Source organism: Anomalospiza imberbis, chromosome 14 (genome assembly GCF_031753505.1).
Source record: "Anomalospiza imberbis isolate Cuckoo-Finch-1a 21T00152 chromosome 14, ASM3175350v1, whole genome shotgun sequence".
Lineage (NCBI taxonomy): Eukaryota > Metazoa > Chordata > Aves > Passeriformes > Viduidae > Anomalospiza > Anomalospiza imberbis.
In genome coordinates this window covers 6,214,347-6,236,895 of record NC_089694.1, presented here as the reverse complement: position 1 = coordinate 6,236,895, position 22,549 = coordinate 6,214,347, and the positions used below count along the sequence as shown (strand labels likewise).

The 22,549-nt window shown below is 53.8% G+C and overlaps 1 protein-coding gene across 2 annotated transcripts in view; it reads right to left on the bottom strand.

Annotated features, from left to right (window-relative positions):
- OPHN1 (oligophrenin 1) overlaps positions 1–22,549 on the bottom strand; it is a 51,731-nt gene that overhangs the window by 24,459 nt on the left and 4,723 nt on the right. For both annotated transcript variants that reach the window (XM_068204633.1, XM_068204634.1), the window contains exons 2-4: positions 11,627–11,722; positions 7,557–7,618; positions 6,039–6,110 (exon numbers count right to left, since the gene is read on the bottom strand). In XM_068204633.1, coding sequence (XP_068060734.1) covers positions 6,039–6,110; positions 7,557–7,618; positions 11,627–11,722 — 230 coding nt within the window. The remainder of the gene's footprint in view (positions 1–6,038; positions 6,111–7,556; positions 7,619–11,626; positions 11,723–22,549) is intronic.

Here is a 22,549-nt window from a genome sequence, read left to right as displayed (position 1 = left end):
TTCACCATCTCCTGACATGCTGTTCACACAGCCCAGAAACAACTGGGCAAACACTGCAGTGTCAGAGACACGTCAAGGTTGAGAAAAGGTTCATTAGATTTTGGCAACTTTCTGTTCTGAAGAGTTTATAATTTCTTTCTGAAGAGTACCAGAAGGAAAGCAGAAGCAGGTCGACAGGCAGGCAGGAAATCCTCCTCTGCCCATCAGCAGTGGTGCAAAGAGAGCACAAATGAACAAGAGCAGCAAACAGAGACACTCAAGAAGGAACTCCCAAGAGCAGGCAGGGAGCAGCAGAAGTGAGCACCAGGCTGTTGGCTCCTGCCTTGCACTGACTGTGACATTGGCAATCACAAAACAACCAGAGTAGGGGCCAGGTTGACAAATACCCACTTCAGATGGTATCTGACATATCAGGAATTCCTGGGAGGCAACTAAATTACTGAAATCAGGAAATTCCAGCCTGGCAGCAGCCTCAGTGGCAGGTCCAAGCAATTGTGAGCTGGTGTACACACAGTGCAGGTATGTATGGGATGCCCAGATCTTCTGTCTGGCTTTTGAAAGCTCAAGAAAGTGGAAAGCAGTTCCAGCTTCCTGGGGAACTACTGGCATCTTTCAACATCTATCTGAAAGCCCTGAAATCCCGTTCTCTTGCCCCCACTCAGAAATGCCTGGATAAACAAGCATACACCAGTGCCACCACAAGCCAGAGCAGATAGACTCTGCCAGACTGCTGGGTATTAGGAACTTTCCTCATGAATTCAGTAGTGACCGCAGCTTCCCCTGGCTGAAGTTTTGCTTCCCCATTCCAGTTGCACAGACTATTCCATCTGTCTGTCAGGATGGCCTGCAGCAGGATGCCTGGGGGCTCCCCAAACCCCTGGGCTCGGCACAGGTGGCTCCCAATAATAGTAACAAGCCTTCCTACCAGCTGCCTTCCAGGGAAGAGGATTCTCTCCCCACAAGAGTCCTGACATGGCTGTAGTGAAAGCACAATTACCATGAGGAAGTGGCACCAACCTGACTACTCCTGCTTATGTGTAAATGTCTGGAGCAGGGCAGGCTTAGCCCAGCAAACCTTTTCACCTCAGCAATTGCATATCCTGCTGTGCAGACCCTGGAATTACAGGACACCCAAGGGGAAGTGCATCCTCTGGAATCACCCCCTGCAATATCAGGTACTGTGACTCCGTGTTAGCAGCCTCACACATCAGAACAGAGAGATCTACATCAAATCCAGAGGAAGAGAGAATCCTCCAAGGGTGAATCCTAATTTAAGCAGCGCAGCAACTGCGGGGCTGAGGCCAGGAAGGACGATCAAAACAAACCACCACCCTCGTGACTAAGGCCCTGAACAGCAAACCCAAACCAGTGCAGTGAAAGCGTCTGTGGAGCAGCAGTTCCTGTGTCTGTAAGGTCAAACTCCTGGGCTGTCTGTGCCATTAATGCCCTGTCTAATGCAGCCAGGAACTTGCCTAATTTCCATTTCCTTAATGAGGAGCCTCCAAGCCTCAAGGCCACAGAAGTGCAGGGAAGCAGAGCAGTGGGGCTGCAGGCACAGAGCTCCTGTGGCCACTTCCTCCCATCTCAGAGGAGATGGCTGTGCCAGCAGCAGGTCCTGAGATAGAAAAGCAGGTGCTGCCATGGAAAGCTAGCTCCAAACCCAACCAAGAGCTCCACTGTCTCCACCAAGGTGGCGTGCAGAGGTGGTGGTGGCAGCACAGGGAGGGTGCCATCCCTGTTCCTCAGCAGAGCTGTGGGTGAGCAGCAGGGATGGGGCTGAAGCCCACCCCAGGAGTTCTCCCCCGCCTCTCACCACCAGCAAGCAGCACTCGTAGGGTGACTCAGCTGTCCCCACCCTGTGGAGAGGCCACCAGGGAAGACAGCCACACTGCAGGCCAGATCTGGGAGGCTCACCTGCGCCAGGAGCTGTGGGAAAGCACAGGGCAAGAACAGCTGCCCACCAGAGCCCAGTGCTCCCATGGCTGGGCACGGCAGAGCCCATGGACAGGGAGATGTGCCTCTGGATGCAGCAGCCTGGGAGCACATGGCTCCTGGCTTGTCCCCAGGAGAGGGGACATTGCTGTGGGATGCTGTGGTGCCAGTGCACATGGCCACAAGAACCCATGGAGGAGGCCATGAGCTGTGTGTGGCTGTGGTGCCCACACAGATGGCCACAGGAGGCCACAGCCCGCAGCCACAGGGAGACCACAAACCACCAGACAGCAGCTTTGTCACCAGCTTGTGGGCAGCTCCCTGTGGGAAGACATGGTGGGTTCTGAGGAAGAGGGGTCACCTCTGCTCAAGGAAAGACTGGGGAAGAGAAAGGAAGAGCCTGGGAGAGCAGTGGAGCTCCTTCTGCAGCAGGAGCTGGGAAGCTAGACAGTAACTCCTTTGGGGAGTGCCTCCTCCTCTGCCAGCACCCCAGGCAGGCAGAGACACACGGCTGCACTGGGGGCACTGAGATCTTTCTGGGGATTGAAGGGACTGGGAATGATGTCCAAGATGGACCCATGTGTGACAGAACCACAGTGCAGCGTGGCATTTTGGGCCACTAAGAGGGAGCTTGTCAATCATTCCCACTCTGGCTAATTAGCATACAACTGAACAGCAGAAGGATGACCTACAAATCCTTCTGAGTTGGCTGCTGACCAGAGCAAGCCAAGACAAAAAAAAAAAAAAAAAACAACACAAAAAAATCACCCAGACTGAAGCACAAGCTGGAAACATGAGCACAAATTAATTCCTCATGAATATTCAGCAAAGGGCAGCACCACATTTCCATTAAGATTTGCCAAGTCCAAGAGCCACCACCCACCTTCCATTTATTGCTCACTAGGAGCAACTGAGTAGATCCCAGAGTGCAGGCAGGAGGGTGCTCTGCAAACACCCCGTGCTGGGAGCTCTGACAGGCATTGCTGTGCCCAGGAATGGCAGGAGCCCTTGGGACAGCACTGCCTGCTGTGGCAGGTGATGCAGCAGCAGCCCTGGCTGCTCTGTGTGTGCCAGGTCCTGCCCACTCCCCGACTGCCACCAGCACTGGGATGACACTGGAGCCCCTCGGCAGCTTTGGGTCCAGCTCATCGGGGGGAAAAGGGCAGACAGACTTGCCAAAACTCCCCCTTAACCATTAGTTGCTAACTAGGATCCTCTGAAATTCCCATTTTCGGGGAGGTGGAGTGAGTGGCAAGTGAGAAGCCCAGCTCACAGGCCACTTCTCCTCTCCATAAGGAATTAAACACAATTTTCCTGCTGGGAGCCTCACCTCCATGCACACCTGAGGGGTCTGGGTGCAAGAGCAGTGGATGCAGGATCATCATAGTTCATTTTTATGAGGCATCAGCAGTTAATTCAAAAACAGATTTCTAAAATGTCAAGGAGTGTAGAAAAAGCAGTTCTATTAAAGCACATTCAGTTCATCCTGGTGTTTTTCCCTCGCCCACTGCTTTCTCTCAAAAGATCCTTAGGCCCTGCTCCCCCAGAGATGAAAGCAAGTAGAAGTTATTAACCTCCCTTTCTTTTAAAATTATAATTAATGAAATTAATAACAGAACTAACTAAGACCATTTAGGAATATGTTATCTCCTGTGGAAAAAGTTTTGACAAACGCTGCAGCTATTCAGCATTGCTCTTGCCCTTACAGTACATCCCAACAAGCTTTTCCCTCTGATTTTTTTGGTTGGATTTGTGTTTTTTTGGGTTTTTTTGTGTTTTTTTTTTTTAAAGCTGTCTCCTTCCAAGTGAAACTGGAATTAAACTTTTCTATTCAAATCCTGCTCGGCTCAGTAAGTGTGGCCAGGTTCTTCCCAAAGCGTCCCAGCCCCACAGCGTGGGGGGCTATGGAGAGGGAGGGATGGGGCCTCTACATGTGCCAGCAGCTTCCCACACTCACCCCCTGCCATGAGTGCCAGAGCTGGGAAATGGGTCAGCTCAGGGGGTCCCAGATCCTCCCTTTTATCTGTGATGTGGCAAGTGACTCACCCTGATAGCAAGTCACAGGAAGAGCAGGGACCCCACGGGGCTGTGGCAGGAGGGAGTGGCTGGAGGGGGCCCCGGTGACAGCCAGGGCTGCCCCGCGTGGGAGCACACCCTCCCGAGGAGACTCCATTCCTCCGGGGAGAACGGGTGAATGCAGACTCAGATGTGTTGGTCGGACTGGCTGCGCTCCAGCCAGAGGCATCACAAAGCCCCGATTCAAGGGCTCTTCCTATTTGGCTCCAGCAGCTTGCAAAGGGAACAGAAAACATCTCACAGAAGGCAACGCTGCCGAAATACGGAAACCAAGCAGAGGGCACAAATTCCCTGTGTCATGTCTCCAGGCTGTTCCCCAGCCTGGCCTCTGCCCCTGGTGCAGACCAGAAAGGGTCCACGGGGCGATGCCAGGCCCAGCAGCGATGGGAGGAACCCACACTGACAGAGCACGGCTGTGAGGAGCCTCGTTTGTACTTCACACCTCCTGCTGCCGGCTGGGGATGAGCCGGAGATGCTTTGGAAGCTGGCAGATGAAGGAAGGCTCTGTGCCCGAGGTGACATCTGAGGGTGCAGCCCACCAGCAGTGTGGCATAGGGTCCTGTCAGGGAAGCGTCTGAGCTGCGGACAAGGGGCTGGAGTGGCTGGGGCTCGCTCCCAAATTCACACCCTCTCAAGGCTTTGGGGTGGCACTGGGGACAGTGGTACCTCCCTGTGCAGCCCTGTCAGCGTGGGCACACCTGGATCCTGGCACGGTGCAAGATGCTGCCCTTGTGCTGAGCTACAGCACAGCTCTCTTCCCACCGCAGTGCCCTGGCATCTCTGCAGCTCTTGTTCCTCACAAGAAACAAAACCCCAAACCAAACTACAACGGCTGAGCCACCTGCAACAACGCCCTGCCCTCTGCCACCTCTCCAGCTGCTCTGAGCAGTGTCCTGCTCCACTGTCACCACCCTGGAGCACCCACAGGGACCGAGGAAGGGCTGCAGGCTGCCAGGTAAATCCATGCCAGTGCTGGGGCTGTGGCACCAGCCCTGCTGAGAGCCCTGCCTGCCCATCAGGGAAGGGAGCAGGACATGGGCACACGGCCTGTGAGTGCAGCCAGCTCAGCTCCTGGGGCACAGCACGCTCTGGGCTGTGGGCAAAGTGGCCCTTACACACCTTAAGGGCTCTCTGGGACTAAAACAGCCTGAAGGGCTGAGAGCAGGGGCTGTGGGCAGCACCTGTGCCATGCTCGTGGCTGCAGCTCTTCAGAGGGTTCCACACACCAGCCCTCAGGGCACGGCAAAGGGCAAGAGGGCCATCGAGTATCTCTTCTCAAACCCTGTATTTATTAAACGTCAAAGCCTCCAGATGGGCTGGGCTGAATCCAAGCCTCAAGTGTTCTCCAAAACATCTCCATTTCAGAGCTGGGTCAGAGCCAGCCCCATTTTAAGCTGCTGCTGAGTAACATGGAACCTGGACTTCTTGATAGCAGACAAGGGAAAAATGATCTTTTGTGCTCCACATGTGCAGAATTTGCTTTTTATAACTTGTTTCTTTAAAATTTTGGTCCATCTGAAAGATTCATTAGACGCTTTATGTAAATATTTCATAACAAAAGCCCTATGACTATAATCAGGTTCTGCCTGCTGGCCTCTCCTGCTTTCCCTCCTTCCCTTTTTCCCTCTTTCCCTTCCTCCCTCCCACTCCACCGCACACTGCAGAAAGTATTTTATTCTCTGAACAAAGGGGAGAGGAGATAAAGCAGCAAGGAGGATCCCCTGGTTGAAACAAGCACTCCTTGCTCAGGGCAGTGGCAGTGCTGGAATCAGGCCAGGAGAGAACCCAAAGGATTCAGGAAAAGATTTTGGAGACTCTTAAGATTGAAAAATCAGACTAAAAGTCACAGCATGAACCCTCATGCCAGCAGCTGAAAGCCAGCATTGAACAGGGAGTTTCTGAGTGCCTGAAGTCAGAATGCAGTAGAGCAACTGTCTGCTTGTTAAAAACAACAGGAGAAAAAATCTGAATTCAAACACACTAACAGAAAACAAATCTGTTTACACTGAGAACAAACAAACAAGCCTTACCTTGGTGAACCCTATCTGCTCCTTCCGGAAGTTTTCCAAAGGTTTGATCAGCAAATCACTCGCATTCTGCACCTACAGTGCAAAGAAAAAGCATTTTAATTGCAGGATGCTGATCAATTTTCTTCTAAACAGAGGCTGAACAGGGCTAGAAGCCAAGAACTTGCAATTTTAGTGTTTTTGACTGGAAACTTCTTCTCTGTCTGTAGGTGAATTCACTTAAACCATCTGTACCTGCTCTTCCCCATGGGTCAGACACAACAAACCCCAACCAATCCCAGGAGGCTTTGGGGACATCCTGTGGGTGACCCCCATCCCCACCTAACAAAGCTGCTCTCAAATAAAGGATGGGCTTCCCTTGTCTCTAGATTCAGCCAGAAGGTTATCTGTGACAGGAACAGCTAGGGAAAAGGGAAAGCCTGCCTGTGTCTCTTCCACTCCTGTCTCATGTCTGAGAGATGCTTTCCTGGATGGTGCTCTGCTTTACCACGAATCCACAGGAAAGCTCATCCCAATTTGTATCAGAGGCTCCAGCTCCAGCCTGGCTCTGGGACCAGCCTGCTGTCTCCTCCCATCCCCACTTCCCTGACAGGCTCTGTCCCAGGCTCCAGAGAAGGGAGAGGGGAAGAGAAGGGGACAGGACACCACACAGCACAGCTCCTCAGGGAATTTAAGGCTGATGAACACGGTGAGTGTGAAACCTCCTGAGGCAGCTGCTGTAAAATAGAACTGGTCCTACAAGTAGAGGGCAAAAAAACCCCAACTTTGAAAATTGGACAGTGCCCAAAACTCCTGAAACAATACCTTCCACTGCTCCCCCACTGCCAAAGGAGATACTATACCTGGCATGTAATTCATAATAAAGAAGTATCTCAGTACTTTCCTGGTTTCCTGCTGTTCCTTGCCTGCCCATGGACCCTCTGGCCCAGCCTGGCAGGAGCTCCTGCTGCTGCACGAGGCAGGGGAAGGCAGAGCCAAGCAGCACATTCCTGGCATGCTGTAAGCTCTCCACCGAGCCTAACCTTCATGTTTTTCCTGGAATGGGGAGTGAAATGGGAAGCCAGCACTGGCTCTGGAGGAGCCCTGGAGAGCTGAGGGCACATGGCAGCAGGAAGCTGATGGCAGTGCATTGTACTGCAGGAGCTGGACCAGCACAGATGGGCTCAGGGACACCTGCCTTCCTGCCCCCAGCAAAAACTGAGTGAAAACACTTCTTATTCTTTAACCCTTGGTTTCACCACAGAAGCAGCTGGTGAGCAGCCCCTCCAGCTGCAGGGCTTGGGGCTCTGTGCCTGCCTGTGCTGCCTGGGAGAGCCACAGCCCCCCACACCTACTGCTGTGCTTGCCCCATGCTCAGGGCCCATGGCCATGGGACCATGGACCAGATGAGTGCAGAGCACATTCCCGGTGCTCCCAGCTTCCCTCTGCAGAGAAGCCTCACACCGAGGCACATGGTGCTGTGGCTGTGATTTGGCATTTAGCCATGTCAGGAATGACAGAGCCCAGTTCCCATCTCCTTACCATCATGGACCTCTCCAGCTCCACTTCGTGCAGCAGCTCTGCAAACTCCTTAAAGGACTCGGCTGTAAGAAAAGAAGAGGGTGGTCAGTGGAGCTGGGATGTGGCACTGAAGTGTGTGACAGGACACCCCAATAAGGCTGCAGGACACCCCAATGAGGCTGCACCCCCAGCATGGCTGTCTAAAGGCTGGCAGAAAAACCAAGAAGAGGTGGCTCCTTTTGGCAGGAACTGCGTGAGGCAATGCCAGGTGCAGGCTGGCCTTGAGGAGTCTTTATTTATGCAAGGGACAGGAGGGTCTCCTACCCAGGCAATGAAGGAGTGAAGGCCCTGGGAAGGTAAGAGGATGTTAATTAGCTTTCATCAGGAATTGTGTTATAGAGATGGCAATACAGGTGGCAGAGAAGGGGCAAATGCAGGGAAAGGACAAAGAGGGGGAAGGGGAGCTGCCATCCCCAGGCCCTGCCACTTTGGGCAGGACAGAGGTGCCTGGCCTGCCTGGACAGCTGCCAGCAGCACCGGGATGGGCCTGGAACCTCTGTCCCAGGAAGAGCTGCAGGACCAGGACAAGTGTGTAAAATGAAAATGGCCTGGAATGACAAAGATAACATGCAGCACCAGGAGGCACAAAGTCCATGTGCAGGAGGAAAGGAAAGGCAGCAGGTGTAGACATGGTCACAGACACTGACACCACTCCCCAAAATGTTAGAAGTGAAACAAAAAGATCTCATTGATAAGCAGCTGGAGTCCAGCTATAACAAAAATAGCAGTAAACCTTTCCTTTAACAAACTGAAATAAGAATAATTTCGTTTGGGGAAATAAAAGACTAGGTGGGAGTAGCTGACCCCACACCAAGGGGGAATTTGCAGCCCCTCTCCCTGCCCATCGAAGGAGAACTTGGGAAGGGGCTGAATTTGTCCCAGGGGAGGAGACCTCTCAGCAGCAGAGCATTGACAATGCCAGGCCAAACTCCCATCTCTCTGGGCTGCAAGGCAAGGCTGGGCAAACACCTGCCCGTGCAGGTAGCATGGCTGTGTGCTGGATGCCTGGGGGAACAACCTGATCACCCCGGTGTACCTGGGAACTACCTGGGAGTTACCTGGGAAAGCTTCCCACAGTTCCAGCCTGCTCAGCACAGCACGGGACAGGTCTGGTGGGTCCCAGACACCCTCTTGCCCTGGTGGGAACATCCCAGAGTGGCTCTGTCAGACCCCAGAGCTCTGCAGTTCAGACTGCTGGGCTGGACAGGGCAGGGCAGCACATGAGGGGGCATAGCAGGTGTACAGCAGTGCAGGCACAGGATTAACTTGTCCCACAGGTCAGAGAGAGGGTGCTCCTGTGCTCCCTGTGCAAGCTGAGGGCCGTCTCCCCTCATCCACAGTGGCACTTTGGGAGAGGTACCTGTCCTAAAGTCCAGCACAAGGATTCATTCTGCAGCTGCTGAGACACCCAGAAGGGAACAGCTGCAGCCTCGTGACATGGGCCCTCAGCTGGCAGTGGCACAACAGACCTTCCTGATGAGTCAGGAGCTTCTGAGCTCCCCTCCAGTGAGGGCTCCAGCACCCAGCAATGCAATGGCCCTACAGCTCATGGAGCTCACACACAGGGCCACACGTGGCTGTCACTGTAGCTCCCCAGGATGATGGAGTGCATGGACACCAGGAACCTGAGCCAGGCAAAGAATTTTCACAGGGAGAAACAATCCAGCCCCAAACTTACAGGGAATATGTCAGTGCATAAAATGTTCCCTAGCTGTTTTTTCCCTTCACTCTACAGGAAGAGCCCAGGAACATGATTCCTGGCTCCAGTCACAGAACAGCCCACTGAGTTTGACCCTGCACCACACACAAGGCTCAGATCCTGCTGCCAGCCCAGCAATGCTTGGGGATCTTGGATCGGTGCTACTGGCCTGGGTCAAAGTTTGCCAGCCCATGCAGGGCAGTGTGGAGCAGGGGGGCCACCAGCAGCCACAGCCTGCCCAGCCACACCTGGGAACTGACACCTGGAAACGCCAGAGCGACTCTGCTGGGCAGCCAGAAGCATTCCAGGAAGGTCCTTACAGCTAGAGGATTCCAGGTTCCCGTGCCTGGGAGGGAAGAACATGCCACCCCATTTCACTGCCCCCTTCCTCTCTGCAGGAGCTGCTGACTTGGGTCCCGTGAGCTGACAGTGGGGGAGCTGCAGGAGGGAGCACAGGAGGGGCTGCAGCTGTGGGGTAACACGGGTGCATCCATGACCTTTCACCTCCCCAGGGGAAAGTGCTGCTCATGACAGACAACACCAACCCAGTGTCCTGACTGCCACCTGCAGTGTCCCCGCTGCCACCCGCTCGGGTGCCAGGCTGCTCTGTGCCCACACAACGAGAGAGCAGTGTGACTTAAGCTCTATTTACAACCCAAACACGTTCCCTTGCAGCACATAAGAAGTGCCTGTAAGTGCTCTGCTTCACTCCCATATCCTGCACATCAAATGAGCTCTGCACTCCCACGCAGATCCCTGGCACCCTGGCAGATGGAAGCTGCTACGGAGACGTCAACGCCCCACTGCTGTGTCAGGAATAAGGAAGCCTCAACCTCTGCAGGCACACCAGGGCCTGGGTGGGAGGAGGAACACAGCCCAGGCTTCTTCACAGGGAAGCTAGGGACCTCGTCTTGAAAAAGCAAAACAAATACTCCCTAGCAAAACTGAAGGGAAACACACTCCTTTCACCATGGCGGGTTTTACATCTGCTCTCTTGCTCTCCCTCATCCCACACTCACTTTATACAACCTCTGTCACTCCCAGCAGCCTTGCTTTGTCGTTGGAGCTTTGTTCCTTCCAGCCAAGAGGAGAGACATTCCTTTCCTTGCATGGCTGTTTGCCTCAGACCCCTAAGCTCCCAGGAGGGACATTTACATGGCAGAGTTCTCCCCTCCCTGACCCACATGTGTTTGGAAGCTCAGCACCTCTGCTGCCATTAGATTTGGAGGCTGACTCATTTCCAGTGGGTTTCACCCAGAGACTTTCCATAAAGGAAACAAGCTTTGGAGGGGCAGGCTGCAGTCTGCTTCACGTGGCTTTAAATACAACAGCCCAAGGAACAGGCTCTACTTCCTTCCCCTTCTGACAGTGGCTGAGAGATCTGACACCAGCAATGTCACACTGCTGCCACTCTCCAACTGCTTCCTGACAAAAGCTGGTTTTCTTTTTTTCCTCCATGTGCAGCCCTCGGGAGCAGCCTGGAAAAGACCCTGTGCCTTGTCCCCCACCCCATGAATGCCCTGTGCTCCTGCCTGGAGAATGCCCTGCGAGGCTATGGGCAGCCCCAGCTCCTCAGCCCAGGCAGGTGGCCCAAGTGTTTTGTCTGATGGGGCAGGGTCAGAACCTCGGGGGCTGAGGATACCCTGTTGTCCCTCCTGCAGCCCCCTGTCACCCCTGCAGGGTCCACTCACCTCGCTAAGCCAAGAGCAGATTCATGTGAAACGTGCAGGTTTTGGGGCATTAAAGCCCCCGGGTCGTGGATGCTGAGTGACTCCCAGAGCTGTGCTGGGGGAGGGCAGGGATGTAACACGGCTCCAGGATTGCTAATCTCCAAGCAGATGTGCAGGGAGCAGCCCTGCAAGGCTGCCCAGGGCACAGATGGCCATTGTTTTCCATTTGAAATACATCCAGCAACCCTTTTTCCCAGCAGTTTGCAGCCTGGTGCCTTTGCAGGGCAGTGTGGGGCAGTTTGTTCCTGCGAGGCCTTTCCAGCTCAGCAAAGGCAGCTCTGGGAGCAGCACCCAGAGCTGGGCTCCACTGCAGCTCTGGGAAGAGGGGCTGGCCGGGAGGTGAGCACCACGCCGCCTCCTCCCCAGCACCTGGCAGCACGGAGCAGGCCTGGAGCCATGGAAAACCTCTGCAAATTATCCGCTGAATTGGGAATGTGAAACTTGACCCGTGACTGTTCAACTTCATAAAATAAGCTGTGGAAGAGCTGCCTGGAACCCGGCTCCTGAGGCTGCTTAAAAACCATCAGGCAGGCTAATTCCTAGAGAGGGAGACTGTTCCAATTACTGGAAGTGAAGTCAGCTTCAAAAAGCAGAGAACTCACCAATATTGATCTCATCATCCGTTAGTGTGTCACCAATGAAATCGAACTGGAAGGACTGCAGAGTCTGGGAGAACTTCTGCACTGCTGAGGAGTATCCTGGAAAAGGACAGAGCAATCAGCTGTGGGTTTCTGCAATTGTTCTACAGAGGCTGCATGTCCTAGGAATTTATCCTGAATGGAAAAAGACCATAGTATGGTAGTTATGAAAATCCATAGGCATTGGGAATTTCAGCGTTGCAGAAAATGCTGCAGCATTAATAACCCTCAGAGGCCGCAGAGAGCATTGGATTTGGGTTTTTTCTCTCTCTGAAAAAGCTTCTGCAGCACTAATGGATGCACCACACGGTACAACAACTGATCGATGGCCTTGTGTCCAGCCACAGACAGGAAGGGACACTGACACACTTCCCTGCAGGAAAACATTCAGGAGATACTCCAGGGCTCTGTGTGCACCAGCACAGCTCCTTGGAGCTCAGGGGCTGTCAGACAGGCTGGCCACTGTTCACAGGAATTGTTTCATAATATGGGAGAAAAATCTGTAGAGTCAGAAAATAAATGAGAGGGAAAAGGCAGGACTAAAAATAACTGTCCCTCTGTGGGGTCATGGGCACAGACAGGCCCTGAGGGAAGGACAGTGCCACAGAGCACACAGCTGAGCCAGGGGCTCAGCTGGGCTTGCCTGGGCACCCACAGATGGCCCTGGGACCTGCTGCTCCCGCTGGTGAGGAACAGTCTGGGCTGGGAGCAAAGAAATTGCCTGATGTTTCCTGTGGCTCAGTCCAAATTATTTTTGGACCTTCCAGAGATGTTTCTGGCCCAAAGGATGCTTTGTGTCTTTGCACCCTGTGTGGCTGCAGGACGTGTCTGGATGGCGTCTGCTGGCATTGGCAGAGGGGCCCTGGGACGTGACAGTGACACCACTACAGAGCCCAACCCAGGGCCAGCAGGGCCAGCACACTCGCTGGACTGACCACACCATCCTGCAAAAAACTACAACAATTCCTGAGATACAAACAGAAGGAGGCTGCACTTGCCTGACCTCAGAGAGTAGGATGTAGGCGACAAAAAGAAAAGCAAAGGAATAACGTTAGACTCTGATTTACATTGCTACTTTCCCTAATTTGGGACTCCAGCTATGGGCACAGTACCAGGCTGGACTCCTTTGTGGTGGTGCACAGAGATGGCACTTTCAGAAATTAATAAAATTACAAGTGGGGAAGATGTGATGGCACAGACCTTATGGGCAACTAGTTCCCACCACTGCTTAGCCAAACCAGCATCATGATTGTTGTATACAGGAACTTGGTGTACATGGATGGGTTTTTTTGATTTGAAAACAAAACTTAATACTGTGGTGGCAATCATGGGATGTTCTGAAACACTGCTGTGAAGGGGAGAGAAAAACTGAATGTTGGGGAAAAGAAATCAAGTGTGGGGTACTGGCAGGTCCTCAGACTGCCCTGTTTTTGCTGTCCCCAGGTCAGGAGCTCCTGACCCTCCCCAAGGTCCCTGGGCAGGCAGGGGTGGGGGGACTGCCAGGTCCCCAGTGCAGGCTCAGAGTGCAGTCCCTGCTTCTCCCTCAAAAGCCTCGTTCAGCAGCTCCCTCTGATGGGTCAAACCTTTGCTCCTGAATGGGCAGATTCAGGCCTGAATGTCGCTATTTAGCCCCAGCTGCCAGGGGCTGGAGCACGTAAATGAGTGAACTCTCACACAGAACGATGTCATTGACTTGATGGAAAACCTCAGCAAATAATTCCCCCTCAGTCCCCCAGTGCTCGCTTAGGCCAGGCCGGAGGCGCATTCAGCCCTCGGGGGAATCTTTGTTCATTTTGTTCATCCCCTGCAAATCCCTGTCACCGTCCCTGACGCTGCTGTGGCCCCATCCAGCCCCTCCCCTGCTGCTGGTCGCAGGTGATTTTCAATCCCTCTCTCCGAACACCCCTCCCAGCCCATTCCTTGAGCCCCTCTGAAAGCAGCAGCACCCCTAGCCAGCATCCGTCTCTCCATCTGTCCGTCTGTCCCCTCCATGGGTGCTGGCTGGGGGCAGGTGACAAGGCACCATGGCTCCAGTGTACCCGTGAGCCGGGAGCACAGCAGCACACGCAGGTCCCATGGGTGGTACCTGCCAGGGACAGAGGGTCTCCGTGTGTTTTGTGTCCCTGTCAGCCCAGGGGAAGAGGGGGGAGAGAGGGAGGGGGGTGTGAGCCTGTACCACACGTGCTTGGCAGGCTCTGGAGGAGCTCTTAATGGAAACCAGGCTTCTCCAGACCAGCACGACTCGACTTCCACACGTAGCCAGCCTTGGCTGAACATCGGCTCCTGACAGAGCTCCTGTGTGCATGCACAGGAGAGCATCGCTGCTGCTGCAGCACTGCCACAACCCTGGGGTGTCACTGGGACACAGCACGGGGCTCACTGACTGCTGGCACCATGGCACAGCTCTGGGGTGTCACTGGGACACAGCACGGGGCTCACTGACTGCTGGCACCATGGCACAGCTCTGGGGTGTCACTGGGACACAGCACGGGGCTCACTGACTGCTGGCACCGTGGGACAGCTCTGGGGTGTCACTGGGACACAGCACGGGGTGACTGACTGCTGGCACCGTGGGACAGCCCTGGGGTGTCACTGGGACACAGCACGGGGCTCACTGACTGCTGGCACCATGGCACAGCCCTGGGGTGTCACTGGGACACAGCACGGGGTGACTGACTGCTGGCACCATGGGACAGCTCTGGGGTGTCACTGGGACACAGCACGGGGTGACTGACTGCTGGCACCGTGGGACAGCCCTGGGGTGTCACTGGGACACAGCACGGGGCTCACTGACTGCTGGCACCATGGCACAGCTCTGGGGTGTCACTGGGACACAGCACGGGGCTCACTGACTGCTGGCACCATGGCACAACCCTGGGGTGTCACTGGGACACAGCACGGGGCTCACTGACTGCTGGCACCATGGCACAGCTCTGGGGTGTCACTGGGACACAGCACGGGGCTCACTGACTGCTGGCACCGTGGGACAGCTCTGGGGTGTCACTGGGACACAGCACGGGGTGACTGACTGCTGGCACCGTGGGACAGCCCTGGGGTGTCACTGGGACACAGCACGGGGCTCACTGACTGCTGGCACCATGGCACAGCCCTGGGGTGTCACTGGGACACAGCACGGGGTGACTGACTGCTGGCACCATGGGACAGCTCTGGGGTGTCACTGGGACACAGCACGGGGCTCACTGACTGCTGGCACCGTGGGACAGCTCTGGGGTGTCACTGGGACACAGCACGGGGTGATTGACCACTGGCACCATGGGAACAGAGGATGTCCCCACTCGGGGGCTGTGTTCCTGCAGGGCCCAGCACCAGGCCCTGAGGCAGTGAATTGGTGTCAGTGCTCAGAGTCACTCAGTGGAATGTTGCCCCTTCCCTTGGTGGCACCCAAATGGCAGTGGTGACAGTGGTGACACCCCATCAGGCAGGGCAGGGGGGCTGGGGAGAAAGGGATAAGGCATGGCCGCAGGAAAGAGGCTTGACCACAGGAAGGAGCCAGCAGGAAAGATTTGCTGTGGAAAAACAAGGCTCCATCCCACACTGGGAGAGATAAGTCTGTATTCTCCCTGTTTTAACCATCGGAAATGTTTTCACCCCCCGATACAAACACTTGGTTGCCAAAGGCTGCTGTGCTGCACCCCCAGAGCCTGGCAGGAGGGGAGAGGCAGCTGCAGAGCCTCTCTCCCTGGGTTCTGCTCCCCCAGCACCAGGACCCAAGGATCAAGGAATTGTGCTGTGCTCCAAGCTGGAATATCCCTGCGAACAGCACACCAAGGCTCAGCACTACCCCAAGGACCCTGCCTGCTCAGCCTGTTTCCATGGAAACACACCAACATGAATTTGATCAGGAGTCCTAAAGGACTCCTCTCCCTTCCAGCATCAGGAAGCAATGCCAAATTCCACCATTTGTGGTTACAATAATTTAGGAGTCAAAATGAAGTTCCATCCCTGTGCAGAGTGGCCCCAGGCAGGCTGCAGGGCAGGAGCAGGGAGCACCAGTGCCAGCCGTGCCAGCCTCAGGAGGCACACAGAGAACTCAGGGCTGAATTTATGTGTAGATAAACACACCTCCAGAACCAGCAGCTCTGCAAGGATGTGTCTCACAGTTTGCTCAGTAAGGACCTATGATTCTCACTTCAACCTTTGACAGCAACCACAGGTAACCAAAAACCACAAACAAAAAAGTGCTGCTACCGCTGCAAAAGCCACAGGCCTCTGACAAAACACAAACACAAGCAGAGCCTCAAACCAGGCTGTGATGCTGCTTTTTCCTCTGGTGCTTAGAATTTAAACCAGAAGGAAACCATCACCACAGAAGAGAACCATGGGGGAAGAGGGTGAGCAGACACAACCAGAGAATGGAGCATGGAGGTGCTGCTCGAGGGTCTGCAATGCTAGAGGTGTCACAGGTGCACATCCTTAATTAGCTTTATTAATTGCAACCCAGAGGTCACAGTCTGTGTGACTGCAATGGTCCTCTGTTCCCAAGAGAGGAAACCATGCCCCTGAGCACATGGGAATAGAAGTGGCTGTGACAACCAAGCGGTGACAGCTATGGGGACCAGCAGGATCTCTGAGCCAGAACAGGAGGGCCCTGCCTGGGCTGCCTCATTTAACACCACAGGGACACAATGGGACATCGGGTGTTACACAGGTGCAAAAAACAGCCTGATTTGTAGAAGTAAACACTTTGAAAACCAACAGAACATCCTCAGCTGTGCAGGAGAATAGGTGTGGAGGGTACACATCACATTGGCCAGGGCCAGGCTGCCAGCACCCTCACCCTCGTTCACATGACACTCATTGGCTCTGCAGCAGCTGGTATACACAGCATCACTCTGCTTCTTCCTAGGAAACGGCCAGGTGGGAATTGCTGCTCCTCCAGAAGCTAAGGGGCAGAGCAAGCAGTGGGTTCAGCAGCCCTTTGGCTAATCCCCATCACACGCTGCTCCCAGGGAGCAAATTAAAGAGGAAAAAACAAAATAAAAATACCGCCCCTCAACCTCATCATCTTTGCAATCGTTGGCCAGTGACACTTTCAGTGCAAAGGCAGTCCTGAGTTTAATCTGATCCAGCTGAAGGCATGAATAGCTGAGCAGTGATGGGGCTGCAGCATCCCTGCCCTGTTCCTGGGAAGGGACAGGATGTCCCAGCCCGCCATGGAAGGTGGGAAGTGACTTTCACTGGTCTCCCTGCCTGTATCTACGCATGGGCAGCTCGGGGAAGAGCAGTCAGCAGAGATTTCCATGGGGGAAAAAGCAATCCCTGAGGTTCTGCATCCGCCTGACCCACAGATTGCAGTGCCAGAGCAACTCAGTCACAGCTTCAGCAACCCATGAATAAAACCCATAAGGAATCAACAGGAAAAACACAGCCCAGGTTTGACTGTGGCAGTGCAAATAACCAGAGCAAAGCTAAGCAGGAGCTCCATCTTTGCATTTTGCTTTCTTTTTCTCCAGCTTGAAAACAGAACTATCAAAGCCGGCCACACACTTTCCTTTCAAATAAGCAAACAAAAGACAATAGAAGTTCACTCTGCCCTTAAACAAGGAATTTTAAGACATGAAGATTGTCGGGTTGGGATCTCAACCCTGGAAATCCATTTTTGTCGGGGAAGTGTTGCAAGAGTCTGACACACAGCAGCTGAGGACACACCTACATTTCCTACCAATGGTCCATATGGATGATTTTCTCCTCTCTGGAGGAGAGCTGTGCACAACATACATTCAGCATGAGAAATTCCACTTTTCCCAGCATGCAGACAGATTCCTAAGGGGAAAATAATGTCCCCATTGTTACCAATTCCTGCCAAAGAATTCCCCAGGGAGTTGCATCACTAAGAAGATGGAGCTGATCACCATCACCACCCTGAGGAGGAGGTTCTGGACACAGTACCCAACCCACTGCTTCCCGGGAATTCTCTGTCCTTGCAGCAGAGATTTAGGAGCCAGCACACAAAGTAAGTGGCCAAGGGGCCAGACTCCACTCCAAGGTGTTGGATTTACAGTGTGTACTACCTGCATGAAGTCCCCAGTCTCTGTCCCACAAAAATACCTCAGCCTGGAAAGCCATGAGCTCCCTCTGATGAGCCCAGATGTGCCATCAAGATCAGGAGTAACGAGCCCTGACTCATGGAACTCTCCCAAATACTCTACAGCTGCTCAAACACAGAAACATGTTAATTTTCTCAGATGAGGATAAAAAGTATAACCTTCCAGTTAGCCTTCTAGGTAGTCCCAAATCCACACAGGATCCTGCAAGGAATGCAGCCCTCTCGGTGCTGTAGAGGAGAGATGCTCACCACTAGGGAATTATAGAGCCCAGGACAGGCAGTGCCTGGCATTGACCCAGGGCAAGGCGTCCGCAAGTGCCCCTGAAGGCTCTGTGGGGACTCAGAAATCCTGACACATTGGACAAAGGCCATTTTTCCCACACTGACACGGGTTTTCCACTTGCCAGGAGTAAGTGGCTAGCATGAACTGCTAAAAATAACTTGTTATATTTAGCTGTGCTTTACAAATGTCTTGTGAAGGAATTTACTGGATGTCTCACACTCTGTCACACATTTACCTCTCCTAATCAGCCCTTCATTGACTGAGTTGTTCATAAGCTGCTGCTTCTCTTTCACAGCCAGTCCAGCCCAGGCTCCAGGCAGAAGAGGAGGGCTGTGCTCCCAGTAAAAGACATTTCTCAGTACCTCTCCCCAACCAGTGACTTTTTGCTCTGCAAGCTGGTTACCTGCCCTCTGGACCATCACCTCCACTCACACATCCCCCTCCCACTCTCCCCCCATCCTCTACAGTTTCTGTTTCCTGTCCTAAACTTTAATCTTTTATTCTCATGAGTTCTTGTCCTTGCCCAGGCAGCCTTGTGGGAAGTGCCCAAACGAGCTTGACAGGCTTATTTTCTTATTTACTATTAAATTAAATACCCAAGAACCCAGACAGCAAGGGTTCACACTCATCATAAAATTCTCACGCCTCCTTTATCTCCCTCATTGCCTGAAGGAAACTGGCTCTGCCAAACCTGCCATGCTCCAGATGAGCTGGCAAAGGTTACGAGGCTGCACCTTGAAGCTCAAGGCAGTTAAAAACACAGAGGGGCTCTTTCCTGGATGCCTGGAGCACAAGGAGATCATGGGTCTCCTCATCAACAGCTTGGAAGTTTGGCAACATATCAGCCCAAAACCCCAACCAAAACACAAAGCAACCAAGCAAGACTGGAAGGACAACAAAGTTTTGGGGTGTATTGGTCTGTTTTGGAGAAAACTGGGAGTGAGTGATGTGGGATACAGCTTCTGGGAGAAGGATGCATTCTCACCCTTCCTTGGATTAAGTTATCCAGCATCTTCTTCCCAAGACCTCCACAATGACAGATCCATTGGTCAGGAAGAGAATCGTGCAGCAGAGCCACATTTCAAAGCAAGGACATGGAGCACACCATTCTCTCAGTGACACTCACTGGCTTGTACTGGTTTCCTAGCGAGCAGCACTTCAGGCTGTATGTCTAATATTTTAATAAGGGACAGTGTGTTGGATTAATTATTTTAATGATTTTTGCTTCTGCAAGACAAGGGCAGCACAGGATGCTGCAGCACAGCCTCCTGCCTGGTCCAGCTCAGCCAGGGCACCCCCGCTCTCCCCACAGCAGCAAAACTCCCACTGGCATCAGCACTTCCCTCAGTGCTCCTCAGCATGAGCCATGGGTAAAACTGCACTTTGGAAGCCTGAACTTCTCAGAGATTAGCTTTTTCCCCTTTGCCATTTTTCTGGCCTTTCAAATCAACCTTGCAGCCCTGCAAAGCTGGAGGGCAAACTCCAAAAAAACACTTCAGCAAAACGGGAAAGAGACACAGGGCAGCCAGCCCAGAACACGTAGCCAACTGAAATGGAAGTTAAGAAAAGATGAGCTGCCTTAGAAATCAGCAAAAGTGGTGAAATGCGCAGTAAGAAATAATGCAACTGTTTTTTAAACAAATGCTCCTGGGGTCGCAGAGGCAGAGAAGAATCACAAAGGACGAAACGCCATCACAGTTCTTTGGTTCACCACAGAGCAAGCCCAACCACGGGGCTAATGCTGCCACACCTGCAGGAATTCCAGAGCAGCTGGTGTCCCAGTCCGACTGTCAGCACAGCAGGGAATTGCTCAGCACTGCTCTGGAGCGCGATGAACCCGGGCGTAGAAGGGACAGCCACAGCTGGGGGACAGTGCCCGGCTCCGTGGGCACCGGCGCTGCTGCTGGAAGTGGTGGGCAGCTCTGTGCTGGGCAGTCAGTGGCTCCCAAACCCCGCACGGGAGGCTCCAAGGGCGGCAGCACTCAGCAGCTTTCCTGAGAACTCCCAACACAGAGGCTGCTGGATGCCTGCCCTGCAGCAGGGATGGCCAGGTGAGCCCTGGGGATGGCAGCGTCGGGTGAGCTGTGGCTGTGGCAGCCGGGTGACACTTTGGGGCTGGAAGCCAAGCAGGCGGCCAGCTGGAAGCAGGGTGAGGCTGGCAGGTGGCTCTGGCTGCTGCACCTATTTTTACACCTGTTTGCATCACTGTCCCACAGAAGGCAGTCACCACCTTCAGAATACCAGCCTGGGGACAGGTCCTCGGGCTGGGGAACGAAGGACAGGCTCTTTGAAAAATAAAAATACACAAAGCTGAGCCATGGAAAACAAATGGATTTTGCCCTCCCTTGGGAGGAGTGAGCTGTCAGGGAGGGGCAGCAGCTGCTTTCCCAGGGGCATCAGGAGAGCGAGGGCAGAGCTGCAGAAATCCCTGCAGTGCTCCAGGCCACCCAGAGCCGCCGAGAGCAGGGCTCTGAGAGCAGCCGAGCAGGCTCCTGGCACGGGGCTCTGGCGTGAGCGGCAGGAGAGGGTGTGCTCCAAGATCCGCGGCTCCCCGCTGCACAGGCAGGACGGACACAGGGAAAACAAACATGAAAACAACGGACTCTTATCCGGGGCAGAGCACGAGCAATCCCCACGGAGACGTCTCATGATCTGCAGAGCCCTCACATGCATCTCCCTGCAGCCCCCCTTCCCAGGCAGGGCAGGTTCCGAGGGCGAGGGAGCCGCGCTCGCTCCAAGCACCGATGATTTCAGAGTTTCCTTCGATAAGGGCGCAGCGGGGCTGGGCAGGGGCCAGCTGAGTCACACGGCACGCCAGGGAGGGATCGCCGGCGGCTTACCAGCGACCCGAAGTGCTTCGGTGTGGGGAGGAATGCGCATCCCTCCGGATCCAGGCTGGGAGATGATGCCAGTGTGGACACGGCCTGCCCTGCACCAGCTGGCATCTCCCGGCAGACTCCTAAGCACCCTGACTGGCACTGGGGCAGCCTGACCTGCGAGCACACTCGGGGGCTTTGCCAAGAGATACCCCCACTCTGGGCACCTCTGCAAGGACCTGGGGTGTGTGGCTTTGTGCTTCCACATCAAAGGGTCCCCGATGCTCTGCAAGTCTCCAGTTCATCCTGTGATGGAACAGGAACAGATTGTGTCCCTTGTTCTCTCAAGGTTTAGTAACATAAATAAATCTATTCCTGTTTTAAACATCCCCAGGCTCTTCAAAATCAGGCTTGGCTGGGGGAAAAGGCTAAAAAGGAGGGAGATCAGACTGAGAGAGCAACTGACTTGTACTTATATTTATAGACTTTATCTCAGGCTATTCTGCTGCTCTTATCATCACTTGAACAACTCATGACCCCATGTTCACCTGCATGGAGAATCTGTGACAAGAAAGGACACAGGGCAGAGAGCCCATGTTTGAATGTGCCCCAGGAGAAAACAGCCAGCACGGCCTGGGATCACTGCTCCCAGTGCAGCAGCTCAGCCAGTGGCACTGAAGAGGCTGTGAGACACAACGCAGTCCAGTGTGGACAATGCACCATCCCCAGAACAGAAACAAAAGGGTTCCAGAAGCTTTCTCATTCACACGTGTCAGATCCTCAGACAGAAGCTTTACGTGTTTGGAAGATTCATTTAATGCTGAGTAAGGAAAAATAACTGCTGCCTCTTGAACTTCTCCAGCAGTTCCAAAGCTGCTGCATTTTGGTGCTCAGTACCTGTAAATAGTGCTGATTGTTCACCAGAGTTTTTTTCTATGAACCCACAGTTCTCCAAACCTCTGTGTTCCTGCCAGGCAGTGCTGCGCAGCCCCCACAGCAACACCTGCCCCTTTGGCCCTGGAGAATAGTCCAACCTGGCACTGCAGGCTCTCCCTGCAGCCCACATCCATGGCTGGGCAGCCAGAGATCAGTTCCAGAGCCACGTTGTGTGGGCAGGAGGATGCAGTGTGGCTAGGATGTGCCACAGGTGTCTGTCACTCCACAGAGCCAGGCTGGCACCCAGCAGGACAGAAAAGCCTGGGGGCAAGCATGGGATGCCACATCTGTAGTTACCAGTGTGCCACCAACAGCATTGGGAATAAAATATTCCAACAATACCTCAAGTAAAAAGCCAGAAAAGCTGAGTCTTCATACAGTGACTCAAGAGGAAACTCTTAGGTCAGCAGCAGTGCTGCTGTGAGCCGTGGGCTGTGAGACACACAGAACATGGATAACACCCACATCCTCCCAGGGAAGGAGCCAGATAATGCAGTAGAAGATGGATGAAAAGCTCCCTGAATACTTCATGTGCAGCACAAGAAAAAATATCCTTAAACACATGAAAATGATTTTGCCTCTTCTCCTGGCCCCTTGTGCTGCTGTATGCAGGCGAGTCCTGGGGAAGCGTATCTGGGCTGGAAAAAGCCATCACAGAATATTGCTCATTGGTCTGTTTAAGCTGGTCCAAGGCTGGTCCAGAGCCCTCCCACCAGCCCCCGAGCTGGCAGGGACAGGGCTGGCTTGCTGCTGTTACCAGCCACCCCAGCCCACATTCCTGCCCT